The sequence below is a fragment of the Eucyclogobius newberryi genome, unplaced genomic scaffold (genome assembly GCF_026437365.1).
Source record: "Eucyclogobius newberryi isolate DKJ021-1_F unplaced genomic scaffold, fEucNew1.0.hap1 SCAF_16, whole genome shotgun sequence".
Taxonomy (NCBI): domain Eukaryota; kingdom Metazoa; phylum Chordata; class Actinopteri; order Gobiiformes; family Gobiidae; genus Eucyclogobius; species Eucyclogobius newberryi.
The window spans coordinates 5,338,033-5,365,191 of record NW_027315790.1 but is presented as its reverse complement, the minus strand read 5'-3'; the positions used below and the strand labels follow the sequence as shown (position 1 = coordinate 5,365,191).

Genomic DNA, 27,159 nt, shown 5'->3' with positions numbered 1-27,159 from the left:
AGTCGATCCTGCCGAAGCGCGAGCTGTGTGACGCAGAGGAAGGAGGAGAGAGGCAGAGGAAGGAGGAGAGAGGCAGAGGAAGAAGGAGAGAGGCAGAGGAAGGAGGAGAGAGGAAGGAGGAGAGAGGCAGAGGAAGAAGGAGAGAGGCAGAGGAAGGAGGAGAGAGGCAGAGGAAGGAGAGAGGCAGAGGAAGAAGGAGAGAGGCAGAGGAAGGAGGAGAGAGGAAGGAGGAGAGAGGCAGAGGAAGGAGGAGAGAGGCAGAGGAAGGAGGAGAGAGGCAGAGGAAGGAGGAGAGAGGCAGAGGAAGGAGGAGAGAGGAAGGAGGAGAGAGGCAGAGGAAGGAGGAGAGAGGCAGAGGAAGGAGGAGAGAGGCAGAGGAAGGAGGAGAGAGGCAGAGGAAGGAGGAGAGAGGAAGTTCAGGTTAAGCTCAACCTTCTATCATTAGTGTAGTTGTGGTCAGTATATTTTATTTTCAAAATACTCAGCTGTATTAAATGGTCGAGTTAAACAGCAGATTTTCTCTCTCCTTTTATATTGCACATTTGTATATGATAAACAATATTAGGCTATTAATGAAGGCTAATTATGGCTAAAAAATAAAAACCTGTTTAATACTGACAATAAAAATAATACTAAATGATACAATAATTTAGATCTATAGGTAGATCTTTGGGCTTTGTAGAATATAAAAGTAGCTCGTGAGCCATAAATGTGTGGTACCCCTGGTTTAGAGAGAAGTTGTTTCTTTGCATAAATTCTGCATAAACTTTGACTGGAGTGTCCCTAATGTGATGTCACTTCCTGTCATTTTCTACAGATTTGTCAACATTTTCACCACAAATATCTGCTTGATTGGTGTAAAACTTAAATATGCACAACAAGTAGAAATACACCAAATAAAGTCATAATTAGAAAATGGTACAAACCTGTCATAGGCACTTTAAATGGCACTTTAACTGTCTAGATTTGAATTTGGATTTTTGTTATTTTGTCCCACTGCTGATGTTGGATTTAATAATATAATAACACCAAGTAAAGTCACACATTCTTGGACCATATCACCTGCTTTGAACATTTGAACAGTAATCCAGACGTGTGGGCATACAGTAAGTGAAAGGGGGGGAAGAGTATGGCGGCTCCAGTCTGGCGTCCGGCGTGTTGGGGGCGGAGTCTTTCTTCCTCTTATTAGCCTTCTCTGCCTAAGCCGCGCTCATCGTCTGTCCGCTCAGTGTTTTACGGGGGGAGAGGTGGCTGCCCCGGCTCTCACAACCTGTGCAACGCAAAGACACAAAGAGTCAGGGCAGCGACCTCTCACACCCACTGTCGCTGCCGCCCCCCCGCCCCCCCCCCCCCCCCCCCCGCCGGCGCCCGACACAAGAAAACATACTCGGGGGCCCGTCGGGAGAGTCACGCTCAGGACGTCGCCGAACGCACTGGGATGGATGGGATGGACACTGAACGGAAAGACATGCAAATGTAGAACGAAAAAAATGACAAAAAAAAAAAGAAAAAAACACATGAAATGCAAAGTCAGTCTGAAATTGTTTGTTTGTTTTACACATTTTTAACCAAGAAGTCCGGCAAATATAAAGTCCTTTTTTTTCCCATCTAGTCCATATTAGTAGTGTAAATGTTTCTTTCTCCAAATCTTTCTCCAAATTTCTATAAAATGTCATAAATTAATATTACACTGTTTAATTCATTTATTTGTATTTTTAACACACACAAAAACAACATGACAATTAAATAGTTAATAAAGGTGTTGGCATAAAGATAAGTGTGGATTCATTCTTTTATAAAACGACTATTATCGCTACATTAATTCTGAAAAGATAGACAAGGTTTACTGCTGTGGTGTGACGGAACAAATTCAAATTTCAAAAGATGGTCACACAAAAAGGAGCTCGTCTGTTATTTATGCTCCAGGACACACTCTGGGGTTCAGGGTTTAAGACACGGGTCAAAAGAAATCCTTGTCACAATCAGATTTTTGTGAAATCTTATTTTTCAGAAAAATGAACATGAGTCAATTTGATGTCTAGCGGCGTAAAACACATTTCTAATTGTTAAAAAGTGTCACTTAGGATTGGACAGTTTGATTAATTTATATTTTGCTACGAAATTGCTACAAACTATAGTCCAATATAACAGCCAAACAAAGCTGTCACCTGCACTCTGCTCTGTCATAGCTCTTATTGTTGTGTGGAGTAGGTTATATACAGACTACATAGATTCAGGCAGCTTCAATAGCCAATCATTCATTATCACTTATTATATCAGATATGATCATCAACCCATCTGTCTATGCATTGTTAGTAACAAACATGGAGTTTGACTTACAGATGTATGAACATTCTTTGACACTGATGGAAACAAAAATGAAGTCATGTGACTGTGAAGGAACAACAAAACACAAATAAAAGTGTATTTGTGTGACATTTACTTGGCGCTTCTAAAAGAACTAAACACAGAACAATTTAAAGGACACATATTCTGCACTATTTGTACTGTTCTTGCCCTGCTCTTGAGTACCTGTGTTTTTTTATACACATTATTATTAGAATTATATTAGAATAATATGTATTAAATAAAACACACATGACTGCTGACGTCAGGCATTTCCCACGTCAGCTCCATCTACTGGCTGCAGAGGGAATTACAAGAGAGAGCTAAACAAACCTAGCTTGCCCCGACATGCTAATACAGGCACACAGCTGTAATCCTCATGATTTGACAACAGTAATGCTCAGAACGAGTCTGGTGAGGATTTAAAAACGGCACAGATCTCGAAACTCGTCATAAACCGTCATAAACATGTCAAATTTGAATAATTTTGTGAGACTCAGAGGGGAAAAACTTACTAAAAAAGGTTCCTCAAACAACCTAAATTAACATGTTTTTGATGAGGGAACATTGGTTAAAAGCTAAAAAACAACAATTTCATACATAAATATGTCTCCATTAAGAACAGTTTTTTGTTGAGATTTTTCAACTCGTCATCATCTGGTCTAGATTTTTTCCCCTCTGAATTTCAATGTCAAAGAGAAATGCTGTTTATTAGACGGCGACACCTGAAATCCCATGAAGGCAGCAGAATAAATTGTGCTATTCATTAGACCTTAATGAAGTGTGCAAATGTATGTGGCAGGTCAATATAGGGGCCCTATGGAGGCGCCACCCCTCGGCCCTGCCTGCGCCGCTCCGCCCGCCACTGCCTAATGAAGACTGAACTTTAATCATCGGGAGGATATGGCCGCCTCACGACACACACATACACACGCTGCATGTTTAATAATCCCACCCTCCTCGCTCGGTCTTTGAACACGCTGCCGCCACACTCACCTCACTAGGTTCTCATTGTCGCCGGGCCCTTTACACGTGGTGCACTCGGTCCGGGTGTCGTCCGCTTTGGGTTTCTTCTGGAGGGCTGATTGACGTTGACGCCGCTCCCGTGGCAGTGGTTCCTATGGAAACACAAGCGATTAGAATCAAGCTGTGTGTGTGGCGGCTGGATTCTGCCTGGGATAGTAAAAAGGGATGGAGAGATGAGAGGTGGATAGTATGGTTAATGCAACAGAGGGAAGCAGTGGCTTTTGTGTCCTCTAAAGGTCTTTAACTGTCTTTATAAAACAAGGAAAACATGTTAAGGTGGAACGCAGCTAATGAACATTGGTCAAATGAAGACCTTTATTATAATATAGAAAAGGTTATTCAACATCAGGCCCGGGGGCCAAATCAGGCCCTTCAAGCGATTTAATCCGGCCAAGGACCCATCTTCCAAATATTACAAAAATAAAAATTAAAAATCTTGCTTAATTCTGGGTTAGCATTAGTTTTTGACCTGGTTTGGTCTGGTTTAGTCCTCGTTTTATTCCATTTTAGACCTGTTTTGATTCTGGGTTAGTCCTGGTTCAGACCTGGTTGGTACTAGTCTAGTCCTAATCTAATTCTGGTTCAGAATTAAACTAGGACTATTTTGCAAAGCAATGTTGATAAAACATTTATTACTATCAGTAGTTATTTTATTATATTAACTTGTTGAAACAGTGTTGGGATATTTTGTGCGACCCAAAATGTTGTTGCGCACTTCCGGCCCAGAGGCCTTGGCTCTCCAAAGAAATCTGGCCTTCGGGAAAATGATGTTGAACAGCCCTGATAATGAAGTTCAACATGTGTAGTAAATGTACCTTTTGGATATTTCTCATGAGAATACCATGTGGTCAATAGGGAACTCTTATCAAATCTCTTCAAACGTTTCAATCTGAAAACCACCAATTATGCAAAATAATCTTCAAATTAAACACCATGATCAGGGAAGTAATTTTTGTGAAGATGACAGAGACACATCCTCTACCTGGATGACTGAGGGATAACACAGTCAAAATCCTCAAAATGTCATCTGAAACAGGAAGCTGAATCCCACGAACACATTTGCTGTCTCTAAGAAGCCGTAAGCTCTTTTATCTGTCGGTGTGAGTCGAGCCGCCAGCTTGAGCTCAATGGTGCGTGTTGCCACTTTAGCCTTTAGCGGCTGGGTACCGTGCGCAGCAGTGCTCTTGTCCCATACTCGCCCCCATGTGACCGCTCTGACCAATCAGAGCAAGAGTTTGAGCTGGAGCGGAGTATGTAGAGCGGGCGTTTAAACACGACATTGTTAAAATGACGTCACTTTACTTTTGGAGAAATAGTGATGGGAATAAAGCCACCACTAATGTACCCCATCTCTGCATGATGACTCACGTTGGATTTTGAATCACATTATTACTTCAGAAGCGTTTCAGGGGGAATTCTACATCCATTTATCCCACAGAAGTAAATGTTTTTGCTGCTTTTCTGATCCACTATTAGTTCATTTAAGCTTGAGAGCTAATCATGGCCATCAAAAAACAATCCTCTTTTGGCTACCAGCAAAATTATATTTAGGAAATGTTTTTGTTAAGATCCAATAGCTTGTGGATGCCAGGCACAGACAGCCATAACTAAAACAATACTTGGCTTCAGTGGAGCAAACAGACAGGCTAAATGGTGATAATGGTAATCACATCACAGTCTTCTCATGCAAGACATCAAGAAACTAATTTGGACTAAAACGGCTTATTTCAAGACGAGGGAAATATGTTTTAATAAAGAATCCTCCCGGAGTTGGAGGGAATTCATTAAATCGGTGTGAATTTTAATAAGATCTCTTGAGTGCGGAGTAATACCTCGTCAAATAAAGCGGAGTAAGAGTAAATACAGGCACAGCTGAGTGAGACACGTGGAGCTGGGGATGAGGGACGGACTTAGCTGTGACAAACCTCCATTTTCTCCTCTTGCTCCTCGCACAGGTTTATCCTCTTCCTCTTCTGGCCGCGCGTTCTCTGCAACACACGGACACGACTGTCAGTCACACGCTTCTGCATCCCATTTCTGGCCCGCTCTCAAAGGAAACAGACCACACAATACGTCAATTTAAACAGAAATGCAGATGCCTTTATTTACCAGCCAGACTAAACCGTTTAAGACTTGCTGTATATCGAAAGTTAGTCATTTAATATTGTTGTATAAATATTCCTGTAGCGTTCTTATTACTCACGTTCACATTCTAAAGCACAGTGTAAAGTTTAAAAAATAGATGGAGGACATGTTTGAATTGGTTATGGATTGGATTTAATATCTCAGCAATCTGTCAACGTTCTGTGTGTAAATAGTGAGAATATCTTTTCAGAGTGCCGTTATGAAGGTGCCATATCAGTCAATTACACGGGCAAATTGTTGTCTGCAAAAATCTTCAGTGACAGAGACAAATTTAGATTTGAGTGTGTTAACTTCCTTTCTCTGCTACATGAAAAACTACTACATTTTAGTCCCACAGAGGTACTTTTATGAATCAAAAAAGCGACTCCTTTTATAAATTGAGCCCATAACAGTGACCACTAGCCTTAGATACAGCTACAGAATTTTCCACACTATAAGGCGCACTTAAAAGCCTTTAATTTTCTAAAAAAATGACAGTGCGCCTTATAATCCAGTATATATGCGCTTTATATATGGATGAGTTCTGGTTGTGCTTTACTGACCTCAAAACAGTTTTGAGTGGTACACGTTTTGTTTTGCTTAATGCACCTTATATCTATTATGAAAAAATGATTTTAAAATATAGACCATTCATTGACAGTGCGCCTTATAATCTAGTGCGCCTTATAGTGCAGAAAATACGGTTCAGTTATATGCCCTTCAAAACATGCGCGTTGATTTCAACTTTTTTGATACACAGCACACTTTTTTGTTGAACGATGAGGTTTTAAGATGTAACGGTCCCTAATATCTGTGTCTGTAGCTTTGTAGCTTTGGATTTTGCGATAGTGGTTGGTTTCTCTTTTCTGCTTTAAAGTTTGCTCAGGACACTTGAAAATGTCCAAATAGTTAATAAAATTGGTAAAGAATTGTACAAATCAATCCCTCAAGGCAAACAGGTTGAAAATCAAGCTATTCGTGCACAAAGACAAGCATTTAAAGTATACATTTACAACAATAATTGACCCCTTCTTGAGCTGGTTCTGAAATGCATTTGGTTCGTTTCAGTCACATTTAAGTTCCAGGACGTGTCTCTTTAAGCTCAATACAGTCTGTAAATGAGACCTTGTAGCCCTAACACACAGGAACAGTAGGTTGTCACTTCAAAAAGTAGATGATGAAATAACCCTGATCCCACCCAGCACTTGCATCTGAGCAGTAAAAGCACAGACGGACTGGGCCTTTAAAACCACGCCAACACTAGAATCACCACACGCATCAATTTAGAGGAGTTAGTGTTGGCTGGTGGATGTGGTGCGTTTTCTACTGTTGATCCTGCGTCGTCCCCGTCTTCCCAGGGCTCGGGACGGGGCCGTCTGCCGTTGATCTGCCATCGAGCCTTCCCAAAGTCACTCCCTTCTGCCTCCGCAGGTGTCCCCTCCGCATACAACACCACGGCGTTACACACAAACGGCTACGTCCTGTTGCGAGCGAGCGTCTGTGCCGTGCGATGGGTTTAAAAGGGGAAGAAAAATCGACAACATATTTAAACAGATTGCGAAAACAATTCCATCTGTCGCCTTTGGCTCGCCACCACTTGCCAGATGGAGCACTTATCATTAAGAATGCTAACGGCGCGAGCGCTGCCAATTTCCACCATTTCTCCAGTGAATGCAGACAAAGGCAGTGGTTGTGTTGAAGAATTCCAGCACTTGAGAAGTCTGTATCAGGTAGGTAGTAGGCGGTGGAAGAACAGCATGGATCTAATCTCTGTTCAGGTGGAGAATTTGAAGCCGTGGGCTGGTAAAAAATCAATCTTTTAATTAAGTACATCAGTGAGTCTTTAACAAGCCTCACGCAGGATTGGAGAAATTACCAGAGCAGAAGAATGGCTGCTAACTACACGTATTAAGTTAATTGTTATCATTTGCAGATCAGTTATGGCATATGTTGACCCTCAATCAGATCCTATTCAGGCACAGTTTGAACGCTGACGACAGCTCGATATCCACTCAGTTGTCTGTAGGATTTCCATTTTTAACAATCTGTGTCAAATAAGAGTCTAACAATGACTTTGTGAAATAGTTATAGGCCACAAACTAAGATGAGTGGTGTGTTAAATATTAGAAACATAGCTTAGTTTGCTGTTAATGTCTTATTGGTAGGATTTTATTCAAATGATGTGCACATTTTAAACACGTTGAGAAGCATTTAAAAAGGGACATAATGTAGCTTTTAACCTTGTATTTCCTCCCCATTATCTTACTCAAAGTTGTAATTCAATTGATTCCTGAGGGTTCGAGTGCTCAGAAAAGTCCTGTTTTCACTTACCCCCTATCCCAGCCCGCATTCCATTATTTGAAACTGAATGACAAGCACTATGAAGAGGCGGGGCTTCTCAATCCTGCAGTTTTGAGCAGGAAGTCAATGGACCCGTTTCTAGATTTTCTTCTTGATTACTTTGAACTTTGCCATGAAAAATGTTAAACCTGATCATTTCGATTAGGAATTAAATTTTAGTGCTTGCATTATTACAACAAAAATCTGCATAAAAACTTAATTCATTATAGCTGTATATATATTAAATAATATTGGTCATTGCAATGTTATGATAAAAACCTAACACATCTCCTTTATTTGAGAGGAATCTGAAATACGAAGGACTGAACTATTCCAGAACATGTTAACTGAGGTCTAAGCCACAGAGATAACAGCGTTTAAAGAGTGAATATTAAGCATAATTGTATAATTGTAGTCTTTGCGGTTTGGCAATTTGGGCCATTTAAACTGCACTAATGATTTGATGTGATAAATCTTACAGCCCTAGTGCCAAAACGATCAATCGAATTATGGGCCTAAATAAACGCTACAGCAGTTTGAGATGGATATAACGGTACTTTTGGAAGAGAGAGGAGTCTTTAATACTGTTCATGTAGAAAGAATGTGAGACAGAGGAGCCCGGTGCTTCCTAAACAAACAGCCGTGTTAATGGCCTGTCCTCAGACTCAGACAAGCTCAGTAAACCCGGCCCGAGTGTGCCAAGGGAGGAACATTAATTTTATAGCTGTGATATTAGAAAAGCAGCCAAATTAAATACAGTTTAACACTAGTGGTACCTACAACAGGGCGTGAACAACAGCCAGAGGCGCGGGAGCAGCTCTTAACACTAGGCCACGCACAGCCTTTAGCGCCAATGTAAATCCACTTCTCTGTGACAAACACTCACCTCAGCCCCAGAGGCAGCGAGGAGGTCGATTAGCTGCTCTTGATAAATTAAAAGGTGGCTTTAGAGGAGCGCCAGTGCCCGGGTGCCCTGCTAAAAGCATTAAATATGCAAAGCGGGGGGGGGCCTTTTAGCGGCTGCCATAGCGCGCCTTGCATTTGAAGATAAATGCGGCGGTGAAGTGGCTGTGAGGAATCAGAAAGCTTCTTAATCCCTGAGAGCCGGGGCAGGGTGGGTGCGCGCCGGGGCTCTGGGTTTCCAAACCTTTACAAAAATACATTAACCCGGACTGGCACGGAGGGGCTCGAGGACAGATAGACAAGGGGCTCAGGCATTACTTTTCCTCCTCTCCCGACTGCTCCATTTGTAACAGAGACGTGCCCCTGTTGCAGCGTCAGCACACGGCTCGGGTTGTGCAAAGTCCCGGGGGGGTGGGTGTGTGGGTGGGTGGGTGTGGGAGACAAGCGGGAGACAAAGAGCCCTCTGCCGCTGCCACCGCCGCCGCCGCCACAGCGCTGTCAGATATCCATCTTCAGAGAGCGTCTTGAGCGAGTGAGGAGCAGCTCCGTATCTCAGGATCAGAGCGTGGGGGCCGCAGATAAGTCCCCTCCAGCGAAGAGGGGGGAGACGCATGATACTATAGTCTGCACTCCACATCATACTTCACCAGCACAACTACTGCAAAGTCAACAGTCAATTATACACACTCTTTTTTTTGTTGAGACGAGTAATGCTATTTGGTTAACTTTTAATGGAAATTGTACTTTGCTGTTGTTTTCAGCTTTTGGTTCCTCTTCCCACAGTGAGTAAGTCCAGTGACAAGAGCTTTATGTTAGGTTAAATCGAAAGAAAGCACTTCACAAGAGAGAAAAAGAGAGAAATAGCTGCAATTGGACAAAATCTTGCCGACACTCCCCTGGGCATGTTACACTGTACCTTGTTTCCAAAGCTGAATATGGCCCTAAAAATTCTCAATACTGACAATCCAGACTATTACGGATTAAACGAGATCTTATTTGTGAGGAATTGGGATTGTAGCATATCCGAGTGGAGAGTGTGGTGAACGTGTCTCCATGTTGACGCTACTTTTCTTTCTTTCACTTTAGCTCGTGAAACGCTACCACGACACTGTAAACTGATCACGCCTGTGTCTGAGGGCACTGGACCAACATTGATCTGTGAATAAGCTGTGAAAAGAGGCTTTAAAGGTGGGCATTTAGACATATTAATTACCGCAGATACAGATTAATTAGCCGCTCTTATCGGATCTTTTACTTCATAGCAGACAAGTCTATCAGAAAGTGTGCAGAAGTCTTAAAAATTTATTGATAAGGACTGATATTCACCACAGCAAAGGTACATGGCCATGGCACAATGTGGCGTGTATATATACTCACCATTTGCATAACGTATATATATATATATTTTTTTTTTGGACAAACTAGCAGGGGGTGCCCACAAACCGACTTGCCTCTGCTTTGAAAATGTCTTTACTCGTGTAATTTTAAACACTTGAAATCAGGGCCGTGTTGTAAACGAGAGGCCGTTTTGGTCCTGTTTGATTGAAGTGCTGTTGCTCACGTGTTATTTTGACTCCAGGGAAAAGCGTTACCACCTTGGGCAACTTTCTGATAACCTTTAACAGAGTCTAAAGTGAGCCGCAGCTAATTATTTGTAATCAATAGAGATCAATCCATTAGCCCTGTCCTGCCACGGAGACGCTAATTGGAGAGGACAAGACTGGAATCTCTACTGCTGTGAGGAAATGACTGTGGCCACAACAAAAGCCTTTAAGGACACACATGCCACATTTCTTTGTGTTTTAGGGTTACAAAACATACCTGGAGATGTATTGAGCTTCATTCACATTTGTTACACTAATCTTTTAATCAAAGGGCATGTTTAAAGGCCAATGAAGACACAAAGAATGCATAATACTTGTTGTGGATACGTACGGAGCTTCGGACTTGGCTCTTCTTGGGCTCTGGGGACATCTCCTGAGGGATGAATTTGATTGGTCCTTTGATTTGCCTCCTGGACCTTTTGGTGCCGTCAGGGAGCGTCGCCATGGCGATGTCAGCCTCGTCACTGCTGGCCTGGTCACACTCGGAACATTGCCTAAAAAGTGAAAGGATGGACGTTTTCCAATATCAAGATTTTGGATGGATTGTTATGATTAACATATACAAGCATTTCACCTGCATCCCAGTAAAACATCATAAAAGTGTTTTAAATATTGGATATTTGCATGTAGATGAGACTAAAAAAATATGTTCGGTGACTTTGGACTTGTGATACCCGTTTTTTGAGACCAAACGTGCAGAATATGGCGGGCATGTTTTTCCTACAGAATACTTAATGGAACATGATTTCGTTGATGATAAGAACAATATTAAATGTTTTAGACCAGGTGCTCTAAAGGTGGGATCATTACCTTTGGGATGTATTTGGGATGCATTTAAAACTGAACTGAACATAAGGCTAAGCAACAAACCTTGCTTCTTTTCCACTGTCAGTACCAAAATGATCACAAAATCTACATAAAACTTGAGTATCCCATTTGAAATAAGACAATGGTTTTGGTGGTGAATGTGAGCTACACCGTTGTCAATTACACAAGCGCACATTACTCACTCGGGGTTCATATGTCTGATGTCTACAATGTATGTACAATGTTTCTTTTGTACATTGGTTCACTTGGCATAAGGTATATTATTACTAAAAATGATATAAAATGTATCTCTGTCAATGGAGAATATTCTGAAGTATAGATTCAACTTTTTATTTATATAGAATCATGCAGGTGACTTGCAGAAAGCTATATACTGTACTGTGCCTTTAAAAGAAACATACAGCAGTCAAGTAACGCGGCGCTTTCTGCGTATTTCATGCGGCGTACAGGAGACAGACGGTCGCCCAAACAAAGCCACGTTGTGTTGTGAGAGCAGCTGTGCTTTTTGCTCCTCTCGTTTCCACAGTGGAGTGAGCGCGATGCTAAGTGACACTCGGCTCGGCTCCGGAGCGCGTGCGGCGTGTGGAGAAACCGCCGGCGTATCTCCTCCTGCCCAGATAAAGAACAGGCCGGAGACTTTGACATTTCCACCATCTCGGCCGCCCTCATCTGATAAGACTGAAGCTGCATCCAAATGTCACACAATATGGAGACACTGGATTCCATTGGATCTGCACTACTGGAATGGTGTGGCTTTGTGTACATTGATGTGAATGGATTACCACAGCATTAGTCACAAGTTGAATCCACTGTGGAGTGGCTTTCAGCTCTGCCGCGAATGCTGGACAAATATGCTTGTGATTAAAAAATAACGTTTATGTTGCACTCTGGAGAAAGAGTAAGAATTGAGAGTTTTTGGATGAGGAAATACTTGGCAATTGCTGGAGATATTTTTATTGTGATCAAACTTGGCTTTATAAACTTGGCAAATAGCAAAAAAGAAACTACCGGTATGTATTTTTTAAACGAAAGAAAGATCTTATCCGCTTTGATTTTAGTAGTTCACACTGATCCCTTTAGAGTTCTTTAAATGGGAGTATTTGAAATTGTTTTTAAAAATAGAAACATTAAAGGACACATATTGTGCAAAATTGACTTTTTGAGCTTTTAATTATGTTTTAATTGTGTTTCCTTCATCAAAAACCAACCTAGACTAATTTTATCTACAGTTGTGCCTGTTCGATGAATCCTGTTTACCAAGTTTTCTCCTTTTGAACATCAAAAAACACCCAGTTTCCCAGTTTTTGTTGTTTTTAAGACTTTAGGTACGCATTAAGCATTAGGTACTCAAGTGCATATTTAAAAGTCGATAATAATGCGAAAAATACAATATATTAAGTGTGCGTGTGTTTGCTCCTCACCAGTAGCTGTTCTTGGTCTTCTTGGGCATGCGTGCGAGGGGCGGCTCCAGACAGCCCAGGTGGTAGTACAGCTTACACATGTCGCACAGCACCAGCAGGTGTTGGTCCTGGTTCTTCTTACAGATGCCACAGCTGGAGAGAGAACATTCACTTTGAGTCGCAATGCAATAAATCCATCAACTGGATAATAATGAGGGCTTCGTTAGGTAAAAGAGGGGTTTTCTATACTATAATAGGGTGGCACGATTTGGGTTAAAATGACATGGAATTTTTCTTACTCTTTTTTTTTAAGTATTGCAATTACTTTTTAATAATATGATTCTGTTTAATGTTCAAATTGTAATTGTGTCCAAGGGCATTGACAAAAAGACTGAAAAAGGCCTATGAACTCAACTGACAAACAAGAATCACAAGCATTTCAGAAGAACTTTGCACAAATCTGCAGCATTTACATCCATCAAATGTGATTCATCTTGCAGCCCAGCAAGCTATATTTTATCTAACTTATAACTACCATTTCAATGTTCAAACTTTTACACGTCAAACAATTCTATTCTAACATAATCATCAACAATGTCACAAATAAGAATTACAAATGGATCAAACCCATATTATGCCTTCTTTTTCCTGTTCCATATTGAAAACTATTGCGATATGATACAGCTGAGAAGTACTTACTATAACATTATTAGAGCAACAATTTAACACACATTTGACAGGATTCAGGATGTCCAGGAGGCATCCGGAACAGAGGTCAACCTCAGCTGGCCCCTGTCCACGTGGAGGAGCAGCCACTCTACTACGAGCTCCTTCCGTGTATAATTATTACATGTATTAGGTTCAGAAGGCATTAGGTAAGTGGGCAATAACTAGTTCTGTTTTTAAGACAGACAGATGCGTTACATACAGTACATAATTGTGTGTTCACCTGTACAGAATGGCTGGGAGGCTGGACAACTTTCCCGGGCTTCCTCCTTCCTTCTTATTGGGCTTCCTTTCCTTTGGAGCTTTCAGGACGGCTGGAGTGTTTAGTTTCTGGAGAAAAAAAACAAACATATAAACCTTTTCAGTGAGTTACCAGACCGATTAAAAAATATGTATCTCGGACATAAAACTCCAACAACGGAAAAGATTGATGGATATGTGTGAAATGTACTTTACAGCAAAAAAGCAAAAACTCAAAAATGGATGATGTAGATATGATTTAGATCTGGATTCACAAATGGAAAAATTTTACTTTGACAAATTTGTAAATGTTCTACTTCAGACAGTGGGACAGATGCATTGGGGGGCGTATACCTGACTACTTCATTTAGTCTTTTCGTTCTCTTCTTCAGTTTATTTGTTGCATTATTATCATTTTATGAAAAGAAAAACAAGACAAGGTGCTGTACTGGATGTTCACTTGTTCATTTTAAACTCATCCTACAGTAATTAATCACCAGAATGATAATACAAGCGACTCTAAGGTCTCGTTTTGGCTTGAACAGATGCTTTTATATTATATCTGTACTGGGGCATAACAGATTTTTATTTCATTACATCTCTATTGGAAAGTTGTAGAGGAAGCTATCTGCTCCGTCCCATTGCAACAAAATAAGACATGGTTCCAGCGTGACAAGCCTTGGAGCCGGGTTAGGCCAAAGAGTAAGAAAACACAGTTCCGTAGCAGAGGTGAGCGGCGGCGGTAGATAGCCAGTTTATTCTCCCCCAGCGTGTAAACGGTAAAACGCTGCCACGTAGGTTAATTAGAAAACTTATCTGCCAGGAACTGGGACTGCCACCAAACAGACGATGCTTGTGCTTCCCCCCCAGCGAGGAGGCTCTAATCTGGGCGAGCTGGCAGTGGCCTGGGGCGCCTACGGGAGGGTGTCCAAGGGGAGGTGGTGGACAAGAGGGCAGGGTGACCGAACGCGCAGGCTGGAGCTGGGAGTGTCTGCTGATATGGAGGCGCTTTAACGTGCTTTATCGGGCGGGCGGAGAAGTTTAAAATGGAGATTAAAAGGAAACATTCGGGTAAGAGATTGGAGCTGGTGGCTGTTTGCTGAGGGTTAGCGCCGCGCCCTCGTGAGAAACTTTACAAAGGATAGGAATCTGGTCAATCATAGAAAAGTGGTCATAAAGTTTAAACTAGGAAATATTGTCTCAAAACTAAAATGGTAAAGGAAACTAAAAATGTTTGCAAATTGCTGTAGATATTGTGAAAAATATGCGCCAAATTAGGTCTAACTTTAAATAGTATTGAGGTTGTATGGATGACATCAGGATTTTGGAATTTTAGCAGTGATAACTTACATTTTCATTACATTACATTTGAAAAAGCTGCTACAGTCTAATAACAAATATACAACTACAACTGCTTCATATTTAGTTTGTAGCCAACATCTAAAAAAAATAAAAAATAAACTAAAGTAAACCGTAGTAAACCAGATAAACACTGCAGCTATGCTAACATTTATCACTGATACACTTTGTGATCACAACTCAACCTTTCTCTCATTAAATAGGATGTTTTGGGTTCCGTGTGCAGAGTAAATTAATTGCTGTGGCCCGTGTTACATTAGCTAAAAAAGCTAGCTAAGCTCTGCACAGTCCAAGCAACGACGGGAAAACTATAATTAGGTTCCATTTTGCTGTGTAAAGTTAATTTGAACAAAACAATAGCTCAACGGACAAGAATGAGGCAGAGAAATTGTCATCAGTTGTGCTGTCCATCAGTCCATGTTGAGGGCGTTTTTACACTAAATATGATGTCAGTGCATAACATCTCATCAATGTCAATATATGTATCAATATATCTGATCAAATTGCATGCATTTTGTCTCAAAAACAAGTGTGTAATGCCTACAAATATTGTGCATGAGCCTTTTTTGCAAAACATTGTGAAAATGTAATGTTTCCCAAAAATAGTGAGTTTTCCAGTGCAATTATTGATCATCATTGTTCTACTATAAGGTGACAGTATATAATGCATCATCTCTAGCCCACTGGAACAATAGAATGTTTTTATATCTCATTACAAAACGTTGAATATTCAGAAATACAAAAACAGTTATATTAAAAAGAGAACTCCAGCTAGTTTCATTTCTGTAAAGTGTCTGTCTGGTGGTGTTTTGCAGTTGAAGGAATAATCCACGGTGGTTTCATGTAAAGCCTGCTGCGTCTCATCTCTTATCAGATTGGAAGATGCTGAAGTCTCAAACATTTGGACGACACATGTGGCTTGGAGCAAACTGATTTAGTGGACTATCGACTTGTGATAGAAAAGCCCAGAATATATCTAGCAAAAGAACATCTCCAGATAGTCCATGGTACAATAATGTCCCCAACAACACCAAGGACAGTTTAAATATTCAGCTTATTAAAGCATTTTGAAGAACAATGTTTGGAATACTGCAGTATCAGTGCTGAGGGTTCAGGAGGAGATCATATTTACCAAATGTGATTTCTTAATACAGGTCAAACTAACAAAACAGATGAATATACATTAAGCGAGCGATTATGTGCCTCGTTACAAACATAACTGTCAATAACAAAATAGTGAACCGGTGTTGTGTACTCTGCATGATAACAGCGTTATCTAAAACTAATATTGTAGTATGTGCTGTGAACAGCTTTTACAATAGGGTCCTAAATGCATTGTTTGAATTGTTTAAATATACAATGCACATGTAATCCTTTGACCCTTAGCTCTGTCTTAAACGATAATGCATTAGGGTATGAAACCTCATACATCATATAACTTTGAGTGACTGAAGGACTTCATAGACATTATGGCCCTGTCACAATTTGAATTAGTGTGTTCACGAGGAGCCGCTGAGGTCTGCACAGTCCCACTTCTTTAGAAGGTTTGAATCCACACTTCACCTCTGGACTTCAGGTAAGAAGAGCGGAGCCATGCAGACTTCAGGCAAGTACATTCCCCACAATGCATTTCACTGTAGTGTTTACAAGCAAGCGCTAACAGGGAACAATGGAAAAGAATGTCTTAAGTTAAGCTGAGTTAAACTGATGATATTTGAAATAAATCAGTTTGATTTATGTATCGCAACAACACTGTAAAGACATTAAATCTGTTCTTTGTTTGTGGCCAATTCAACAAATGATCCAAATTAGACTGTGATGTGGCTTTGTGATTCATTCAATTGCAGTTTAACAACACATTGACAGCTGTTTCACACAGCCGCTTTTATTTATCACATTCAAAACGCTCTGAAGTGTGGACTGCCTCAATTCTCATGTTTGCCTCCCCTGCGCCCTTGCACACTTGCACACTTACACACATCGTGCACTTTCAGAAAGTGCACACTTCAGTCAAGTGAGTAGGGCCTATTGAACTTATTCCACCCCGCCCTCTTTTCCCACGTGCCGACACTTCCCTTGTAATCTCATTTCCGGTAAAGTGAGAACTCCATTGGTTTAAATGGAGAACGAGGGAAACGTCTCACCACTAAAACATGCAATAAAGTAGATTGATGTGTGTAAACTGTGCAATATTCATGTGAGCAACAAGTCAACACTGTATCAATTCCCTGGGCACGAAAACAGCTTTTTAGTCTGTGTAGAACCTTCTCTGGAGGTCGGCAGCTCTGTGATCACAAATACAAACGGAAGAAGGACTAGGTCGTACAGCGGCGGCCAGACGGGCTTCTGGAATAAGGTGAATATCATGAGTATAAAGCAAATTGTGATTATTTGAATAATGAAGAGTGACACATGTAGGGTTCTAAAATGTCACATAGCCACAAAAATAAAAAGAAATGACAATCCATAGCTGCAGTTTTGAACAAAGTCATTGGACCTGTTTCTATTACTGAACCCTTTTATCGACCAATATTGCTGTTTATAATGACCAAAATGTAAAACAAGGATCTACATATGTAATAGCTCAAAAGTAAGTGCCTGGGGAAAACAAAGCACAGTATGTCTCCTTTAAAAGTTCACTGTAACTGCTAAAAGAAGGTCTGCTGCTCCAGAAAAGTTACACAGTGCACCTTTTCACCTCCACGACGGTCTTAAGCGAGTGATAGTGGGAGTTTAGTGCTGAGGTTGCCAGGTGTGTTAAAACTTCAGCACAATAGAAGCGAGCGTGCACCGGGACATGAATCATTAGCGCGGACGTGCCGGTGGGATGACAGATCTGTGCGGGGGGACGAGTGTCGGAGAGATGACACGGAGGCACGTGGCGGAGTGACTGATGTGGCTACTTAAGGCGAGCATGTTCATAATGAGCTGATTTATGGCGGTCGTTGTGGATTCGGAGCCGGGCGCTCTCCTTCACTCGTGTCCATCCTCTCCACACCATTATCATTACGGCCATTTATCTGCACTGCTGCGGCACTTTTAATGAGACTTTTACATTCACTTATACAGTAGGTACTAAAGCGGCTCATAAAGAGATGGACTGGCCACTGCGTCGGGAGGGATGGATCTGAAACCAAGGAGAAGACAGAGAAGCTCTAAAACCTATTCACACTACTGCGACAGAGATGAAAACTACTACTTATTCAACCTGCTTGTGGCATCTGCTGCTATGCACACTGCAAATATTCATAATACAACCACTACTGCTACTACAACTACAAGACGTATTGTGCTTTTTCCTGATATATAGTTATAATCTTATATTATCTCAGCGTTGATCTGAGATGACTTAAAAGACACACATTATACAACTTTTTTTTAGCTTTTAACCACTTTCTAACATAGTTCCTTCAGAAACACACCTGGAGGTTGTATTTAGCTTCGTTCAGGCTAGTTTGATGAATCCTGACCACTATTTTCCACTTTTGTGACATCATAAGTAGCGTTCCGAGATCTTCTGTGCTGTTTTTAAGTCCATAAATCATAGCCAGAGTTTGAGGTATGTAAGAAACAAACTAAATACAGCCAAAAGTAAGAAGTAAATCTCTCTCTGTCTGCGCCGGATCTTAGTCTATTTCCGTCCAGTGCATTTCAGATTCATCTAATAACCCGTCACCTATTGTGCCTCATCGAAGCAATTGGTTGCTATGGGAAAAAAAAGCCGGTGACGGCGTTTGCCTGCGCAGTCGGCTCGGACTTCATGGAGGATGACAGGTCAATCAGTTAGCGCAGAATGAGAGGATCTTTACAAACAGACGTGCTCCCGCTCGGAGCCGCGGCGGGCCATGTGGCGTGCTACTTACAATCTGGATAACTCTCCATCACCATTTGTTGTTTGGCCAAAAAATAAATGATTAAACACGAGACTTCCACAAACTTTAGAATCAGAATTGTGACTCAAGAAGCGGTTGTTTGTAAGGCAGTGATTTACAACTTGAGAGACGTAAAGGAAAGTGAAGTGCGACACTGATACCGATGTGATGGACTGTACCGCAGTTAGTTAGTTTTGTTAGTTTTAGTCAACAAAAACCTAAATAGTAGTCAGTTTTTGTCAACTAATAAAAACACTATAAAAACATAAAAGTTTCCGTGGAGATTTGCGTTTCGATCACTTGATACGGCGGTTTTATACTTGAGCAAGACAGAAAAAGCTCCCTCTGTTCACTTCATGTCATTTCCTATCTTGTGCTTGTGTACATTTCTGCCTGAGGAGTGGATTTCCATCTGAGTCTGTTGCTTGTTCAGTAAGAAACCCGTAAACCCGTACGTCCATAGAAAAACCTGGTCTGTTCGAGGCTCGAGTTAGCTTTAGCTGCGGCTCGATCAAAGTTTTCTTAAAGGAGCCGGAGTTCGATCATCATACAATAAATTGCTTCACGATTGTGCGTGGAGCCTCATTCAAATGCAGAATGAGGTTGGTAGCGCGGTATTGCAATATTGCGGCAGTCCTACTGGTGATATTTGATGTATTTTGGTTGTTGGGTGTGGTTGTGGTACCTCTCCCAGGATGCCTCCCATCAGAGTCCATATGGTCTGGCCTTCACTGCGCAGCTCTCCGTTCGCATTCAGCAAATCTTCCAGCGATTCACAAAGCTATGAAGACACAAGCACACAAACCCGTCAACATCCGTCTGCATGAAAACAGTGTGATAACCGTGGAGATGATATCGCTTTGCCTGGAAGGTTCTAAAGTACAGGATTCAACTTCTAAATACAAAGAGGTGATATTACAATACATATGCAGGTAATTTCATATATGCAAGATAAATAATAAATACTAATCAAGCAGGAGTCAGACCCCTACCAGAAAAAGTTATTAAGACAACTTTAATGCTTTTTCGATATTCACAACAATACTTCAGTGACATAGTTATCGTCCACATTCTAACGCATAATGATGAGCCATGACAAATCCTCCCTCTTGTGTCCATCGGAGCAGCACTACAGCTTTTTTCTTCAAGGCCAAAGGAAAAGCACGTTGAGTACAACAATTAGCCACACACAGCCCATTCATAAAAGCAAAGGTGTGCGGCGCAGGCAGGACTGGACGCCACATTAACTCTGGAGCGGTTCCTCTTCATGTTGACAGATGGAGCCGCAGCCTCTTCACTCAGGTCACTCTGTTAAGAGCCGCCCAGAGCGCCACCGGCATGTTTCACCGGAACACACTGTAAGGCTGCGCTTCAGGAGGAAAACTGGAGTATGTGGCAGTGTGTCTTTTGTTTTTACAAAAGGTGGAAATTAATATAGTACAAATGTAAAAGGACAGTGCTTACAGTAAGTATATTTTTAGGTACTTAAGTACATTTTACAGGGGATACTTTTGATTTTTACTTGCCAACTTGCCTAAAGGTTTTGAGTTCCAAGTAATATTCCTGTAGCAATTCTACAGAAATATATGTACATTTAATTTCAAACTCAATTGTTTGTTGTGTTGGCATCTTATGGGGCCCCCCCTTCAGTACCTCTGAGGCCCGCAGTGGCCTGACATGCTACATTAGCATGCCGGGGCAAGCTAGGTTTGTTAATCTCCCTTATGTAATTCCCTCTACAGGCAGAAGATGGAAATCTAACCCAATTCCTTATGTGGGAAACGCCTGACTTTGTTTTAAACTTGTAAACAAGAAATGACAAAGAAGCACGTTTACAGGCCAATAATGAGACAAAGAATGCAGAATGTGCGTCCTTTAAAGCCTAAATTCGAGGTGCTGTGGTCGTGTGCTGACCTTGTTGTACTCCACGTGGAGTTTTTCCTGCTCGCTCTCCAGTTTGTCTTTTAGGTTCTTCTGCTCCGAGATGTTGTCCTGGATCTGGATCATTCGCATGTTCCGCTCTGAATATCAATGGGAACAAAATCAATACCGCCGTCACAATCTGTGTACAGGAAAAGTGCAGGAGACGGAGGAGACTGATGGCAGATAGTCCTGTGCTGGGACTAATGGAGTCTGTGCTCAAGGTTACATCCACACATCTCCAGCCACAATCTACACAATGTCGCTTTCATTTTGTCAAGCTTTTACAGTCAGGATATATCAAACCCAAACTAATGAATATCCTCCTCACAGAAATCATTACTCATCCATCGACTCATCCTTCCAATAAATAATTGCTGGAACAATATTTTTGGGGCTCAATATATCGTGGTTAAAATAAAAAGAATAATTTTGTAATACAATATGATTTGAGCTATAGTGGGTCCACTTTAGGAATAGTTGTAGATACTAAATAAGTACTTAAGTATTTCAGTCTGCCATTGCCCTAATTGGCAATTTGCCATCTCAAAAAGCTGTTCTAAAGCTGAACTTGTACATACTAGTGATATGCTGGTGGATTTGTGAGATCCGTTTCTCTCTACAGGAATAGATGAACTAGATTATTTTTGTTGAAAAATACGGTCAGATGATATTATGTCTATCCAGTCGAGGATTATTGTGAAATGTCTGTCTTAAAAACAACTACCATAATATTATTTAAATTTCAACATATTTCCCACTTCTAGTAAAAGCATCTCAGTAATCATGATAATGCTTAAATTGTGTTTTCTCCTCACAAACATTGTAGCACTAAAATGTTCCATGGGGCCCTAGCCCAGGCCCTCGTCCCCTGAACTTACCCAGGTAGTAGTTGACAAAGTCGGCTGTGAGTGCGGGCTGCTTGTGCTTCCGGCGCCCGTCCATGCTGGCGTTGGCGTCAGACGTGTCAACGGGGAAAATGTCCGTGCTGATGCCCATCAGTTCAGCCTTTCTCATCAGTTTTCGGATGGCTGAGGCACTGGAGGTCAAAGGTCGTGGGAGCTTCTCTCGGGGCACCCAGGCCTGCGGTCGAGTGTTGCGGGACAGCTCTGCTTTGGCCCGATACTGCTGGAGACGGGTTGTGATCCGGGCCTGGACAGTGGATACGGAAATGGTCTTCCGTAGAGTTAGAATGAGTTACATGAATGTTACTGAAGCATTATTTGACAAACATGGACACAATAACAAGGTCACAACATTTGGAGAATTTTCAAATTGGAAAATTTCTAGGAGCAATTTCAGGAATTATGGAAAATGGAGGTTGTTTCTTAACAAGGAGTGATGTACAGGCTCATAACCTGAATCGATGTAAATACATTTAAATAGCTGAGAAGGTTGTCATGGCCATTTAACATCCTCAAACTGATGAAGATCTGATGAAGATCAGATGCATTTAACACTGAGCCTAAAGAGAGACTAGGATGAAGTCACGGAGAGCTGACTAAATACAGGAGAAGCAGAAACTAATCTAGTCCAGATGTGACCCCAGTGAGAGTGTTTGGGACGAGCTGGAGAAGGCTTTGTGCTGTGGTCACTCTCTTTGTGCTGTGGTCACTCTCTTTGTGCAGTGGTCACTCTCTTTGTGCAGTGGTCACTCTCTTTGTGCAGTGGTCACTCTCTTTGTGCAGTGGTCACTCGCTCCATCAACAACACAAGATCAACTGTGAAAAATAATGCAACTCTGGATGGAAATAATCCTTTTAATATTACGGAAGCTTATTAAAACTATGCCACAGCGAATGTGCGCTGTGATCAAAGCTGAAGGAGGTCCAACCATATATTAGAGCATTTGGCCCTTTTCTTCTGTGGTGACTTTTCTTTTGGACAGGCAATGTTGCTTCAACTTGAGGAATATAATGTTGTATATTTTTGTGTAGAATCACCAGTTATTGGGACCTCATTAGTGGATATGGTTTTATATTATAAAAAGGAAAAAAAAAATAAGCAATAGTTCTTTAAAAGGTCTATGACTGACATTCAAGAAATAATCCTGCAAAAATATGTTGTTTTATAAGTATTTGTCAAACGCCGTACACGTGTCTCGATGCAAAATTGAGGAAAAGACATGAAACCGCCGCGCAGACACGTCCTGACTGACGGCGCGGCTGCACTAATGTCACGCGGACAAATGCAAACATCATATCTCCTCTCAAACATGCTCGTGTCCAGCGTAAATCTGGCAAAACATTTCACTGAACTGCAGTAAAGAAGCTCACGCGTGGAATATAAGCACAGGCTAAATGCAGGTCGCCTCGTATGAAGATACATTTACCTCAAATATAAGAGAGAGCCAATGTACATTAGGCTACAGTTGTGCTATTTACATATTATTATTTATAATAAGAATAATAAAACAAACTAAATTTATTATTATAATATATATTTTTATAGTTTTTTGTCACCAAATGGGGAATAATGACTAATTAATTATTTTAAGGATTATGGAATAGTAGGTCCTGAACTTAAATTGATCCGAATCATGAGATTTCTGAATCATTACACGCCTACAACATTTCCAGTTCTAAATTCTTCTGAGGAATTTGAAGGAATTTCCCTTTGCAACCAACTAAAAATATTTGCTATTTTCCTGAATTGACATTTGATCATACGAACAATCTAGTGCCAAGGTTATAGGATGTAATGTATTTAATTGTTTTATACTTTATAATTATTTACTGAACCAGTCTCAATAATAATAACTACATTTACAGACTATTTGTAATGAACATTTGATTGCTGTGTTCACCTGGCTGGGGAACACATTTTATCTGTTAAAACATTAGTCACATGGTCACAATAAGACAGACTAAAGTGAAATAAGCAAACGACAGGTGGTGTGCCTGTCGCCTCACCTGCGCTTCAGGGGTGAGCTGTTTCTCCCTCTCCTGCAGAGACACTTTACAGTAGGACTGTAAAGCCAGATAATTCTTCCTTTTCCACTTTCTGTCAAAGCGGTCTGCGTGCTGCTTACAATATGCAAAAAACGGATCTGCTATATCCTAAAGAAAAAAAGAAATGCCACAATTCTGGATTCATCGTTTGTACTCTTTATCCCACGTGCATGTAAGAGCTGCTATTGACAATCATTTTAGTAGTCAACTAGTCAAATAAATATTGCTATTGTACACTGATAAAGACTTAAATATGGTAAGTGAAGAATTCTATATAGAGATTTTTTTACAAAGAAAATGCATTATTGATGAAAATCTGAAATTCTTTTTTCCTGTTTGACATTTTGGTTTAATAATGCCACTGTCTGTGTAATAAAGTAACAGTTTTGCATGTGTTTTATAGTCTGTATACAATTTCCAGTGGCGATTATCAAAAATGCCGTATTTGCAATGAATGCGATTATTTTTTATAGTCGACTAGTTGTATTCATGTGCAATTACTGTGAAATTCATGTGCAATCTATGTGCTGTCGTGACACATATTCATGTGCAATTACCGTCGGGATCACATGCAATGGTATTTATGTATTTATTTGTCTATGGGAGTTTTTATTTATTTATAGGAGATCTTCTACTGAAAGTGTTTTTCAGACTTCCTATAAGTGATCTGTTCTTCTGTATCTACCTCTGTATCTACCTGCGTTGCACCAATGAAATTTCCCCATGTGGGACAATAAAGGAATATCTTATCTTATCTTATCTTATCTTATTAGTCGATTAATCGTTGCAGCACTAGGAAAATAACATATTACTTGTAACTTGAGTTCTTATAAAGTAAGTGTAAGGAGCTGAGCATGAGCACCTCCTCAGCTGCAGCCTCAGACAGCAGACCCTCCCTCTGAGCACAGGTCACGTGGAAGTAGGAGCGACACATGCCTGCGTCACAGCTGATGCACACTCCGGTCCGGGCGAAGCGAGCGTCCTCACAGAAACTGCACTCCTGAGGGACAGAGGGACACGTCACACACGGGGCCCACACTCTGTTAGAAGACACTTTAGTAGAAAAGAGAGTCACCTTGGCTCCATACTTGGAATAGTTCATCTCTGTGAGAGTTACGGGTCGGAGTTTATCAATGTCTCCAAAAGCCACTCCGGGAACATAAAGCGCACACACCACGTGCACCCACCTGCCCACATGTCACACCAGCGTTTTAGAATGACAAAAATGACAGTTACAGAGTCATTGAATGGTAAATGGTAAATTGAATGAACTCTAGAACACAGATTACACCAACATTTGTGGTTATCCCTGCTTTAAATGAGGGGGAATATGCCAGACAATAACAAAGTTAATGTGATCGCACTTGCTTCAGAATCTTGCTCCGACACCAAACGAAAAGGATTCATAGATTCATGTTGCCCCGGCTACACTGTTCAGTCTGACACGATTTCAAATGTGGACTTTAGGGAAGAGAATCCGAAGTCCAATATAAAGATATCCATCTCTAGCAAGCAAGCGCTTCACAGTTTAATTTGCTGTGTTTTTCATGCTCTAGTGAAGTAGTAAATTTGGGTGCAGCTTGGCTGAGAAGCACTATCAGCGATAACGTGGCTGAAGTCTCCACGCTTCACATAACACACTCTTTTCTCTCCCTCTTTTTCTTCCTCTATCTCTGCTCTTCTCTCCATTCCTCTGCCGCTCTCTCTCTCCTCCTTAATCCCACTTCCTTTTCTCTCGACTACTGAATAAATGGACTGTTTAGATAGCCTTTGGCTGTCTGCAGCATTTCTACCAGCTAAGGTCATTAGGAATTATTTGTTTCTGAGCATGTTCCACTATGTGGCCCTGGTGCTCGCTGTAAATGGCGGTTGTCCGTGGGATTTGGTCAGTCATATAGCAAAATATATATTATTGCTTTGGTCTGATTATACTCAAAGTTTTGGACAGCATGTCAACTTCTTTTTTAATTTAGAAGAAAGCGCAGTTTTCTACCCACTTCTGCATGTCTAATAGATAAGGTGCATTAGGTGAAAGGCAATTGCAATCCCACAACCCCCAGTCACCACTCGGGGTGTCAGAATTATTTGGGAAATCAATAATCAGGATTATTCAGGTCCCAAAATAACTAAGGCTTAAAAAACTTGGCTGTGGTATTCTTTTAAGCAAAATCCTCTCAATTAGAACTGCAACTAACAATTATAAGTGGAAATAGGGTGACTAAAGGCTTCTATATAGAGAATAATTATGAATAAAGTGAATTATTGATGTAAATCAGAAATGGCATATTATTTTTTCACAGTTTGATTTAATAATGCCACTGTCTTTGTTATAAAAGTTCTTTCCGAGTGTGTTTTAGAGTCTGTATTGTCCAGTTACAACAATCATGATGATCAAAATATGACTGATTATTATTTTATAGTCTACTTGATACATTCTGATACATTGAACATTCTTATCAGACCGTTGACATCACATTACTTTATCGTTCAGAAAGTTTGACTCCACAACACTGGTCACAAACTAAAGGAGAGGTTATCTAAAATTGCTGTGAAGTTACGGTGTCAGATTATTGGGAATAAATGACATAGTGACATCCTAGACACAACTTAAACATCTTAGCAGGAGCTCTGTTGTCCTTTCTGCTGTTGAAGTACTTGTTAAAGAGGACATATGCTAAATATACTTTAATGTGCTTCTAACCTTTTAATCAGTATTGGTAAACGTCATATGAACAGGGTTTTAGAGTAAAGTATTTCTCACAAACATCTCCTGAAACACTTTTTGATTACATTAGAAGAAAGTGAATCAGATTTAGGGTGCAATTTATGCAATCTAAACGCTTTAAAGGCACATTTGGAGCAGGTGAGGGTCGCTAATGTTTACTCTGATTATAGTAGAAAAAGCTTCAGTTGTAGTCATCTGGACTCAGTTTGAAAAAATAGACGTTTCGACTCTCATCCAAGAGTCATTGTCAATAAAAGAATTTAGATCGAGAACTCCGATATTAATACTGTTCTGTGGTAAGACCCGCCCATTGGGAGGAGCCTTCCTGAAGTAGAAAGAGTTGTTTGTTTCAACAGAAACTCCCCCCTTGTATCTACCGAGCCTATTCAGAATTTTAATGGGCTATTAGAATCCTCTTTGTCTTTGTGAGACCCTGGCTCAACCACCCTGAGTACCTGATTAGCATCTGAATGTCCTTTACCTTTCCAGGGGTTCAGAATCCCATTATAAATAACAGGAAGATTAAACCTTAGCCCTCCATTTCTGTTTAAAGAAGGTCTTTCTTTTTTAACAAAAAAAGCTTCCTTGACTCCTCTTTCAAACCATCTTTTCTCCCTGCTTAAAACCTTCACCTCACCGTCTTCAAACGAGTGATTAGAGGCTTCAAGATGGAGATGCACGGCGCTCTGTGGTCCTGAACTTGTATTTCTTCTGTGCTGATAGAGCCTCTTGTGTAGAGGCTGTTTTGTCTCACCTATGTAACGTTCTTTACAGCTTTCTTCACTGCACAAGAGG

At 40.8% G+C, this 27,159-nt stretch overlaps 1 protein-coding gene across 2 annotated transcripts in view; it reads right to left on the bottom strand.

The window, feature by feature from the left end:
- Nucleotides 1-1,097: 1,097 nt before the first annotated feature.
- Nucleotides 1,098-27,159, bottom strand: part of phf14 (PHD finger protein 14) — a 61,712-nt gene continuing 35,650 nt past the window's right edge. The window contains exons 7-18 of one of the 2 annotated variants that reach the window (XM_072447329.1): nt 24,715-24,826; nt 24,502-24,639; nt 23,601-23,747; nt 21,570-21,864; nt 20,683-20,789; nt 19,454-19,549; nt 13,521-13,627; nt 12,593-12,724; nt 10,675-10,837; nt 5,298-5,360; nt 3,343-3,464; nt 1,098-1,270 (exon numbers count right to left, since the gene is read on the bottom strand). In XM_072447329.1, coding sequence (XP_072303430.1) covers nt 1,264-1,270; nt 3,343-3,464; nt 5,298-5,360; nt 10,675-10,837; nt 12,593-12,724; nt 13,521-13,627; nt 19,454-19,549; nt 20,683-20,789; nt 21,570-21,864; nt 23,601-23,747; nt 24,502-24,639; nt 24,715-24,826 — 1,489 coding nt within the window. In that variant the 3' untranslated portion in view covers nt 1,098-1,263. Of the gene's footprint in view, nt 1,271-3,338; nt 3,465-5,297; nt 5,361-10,674; nt 10,838-12,592; nt 12,725-13,520; nt 13,628-19,453; nt 19,550-20,682; nt 20,790-21,569; nt 21,865-23,600; nt 23,748-24,501; nt 24,640-24,714; nt 24,827-27,159 lie in introns of those variants that run through there. The other variant, XM_072447330.1, reaches the window with a different exon arrangement.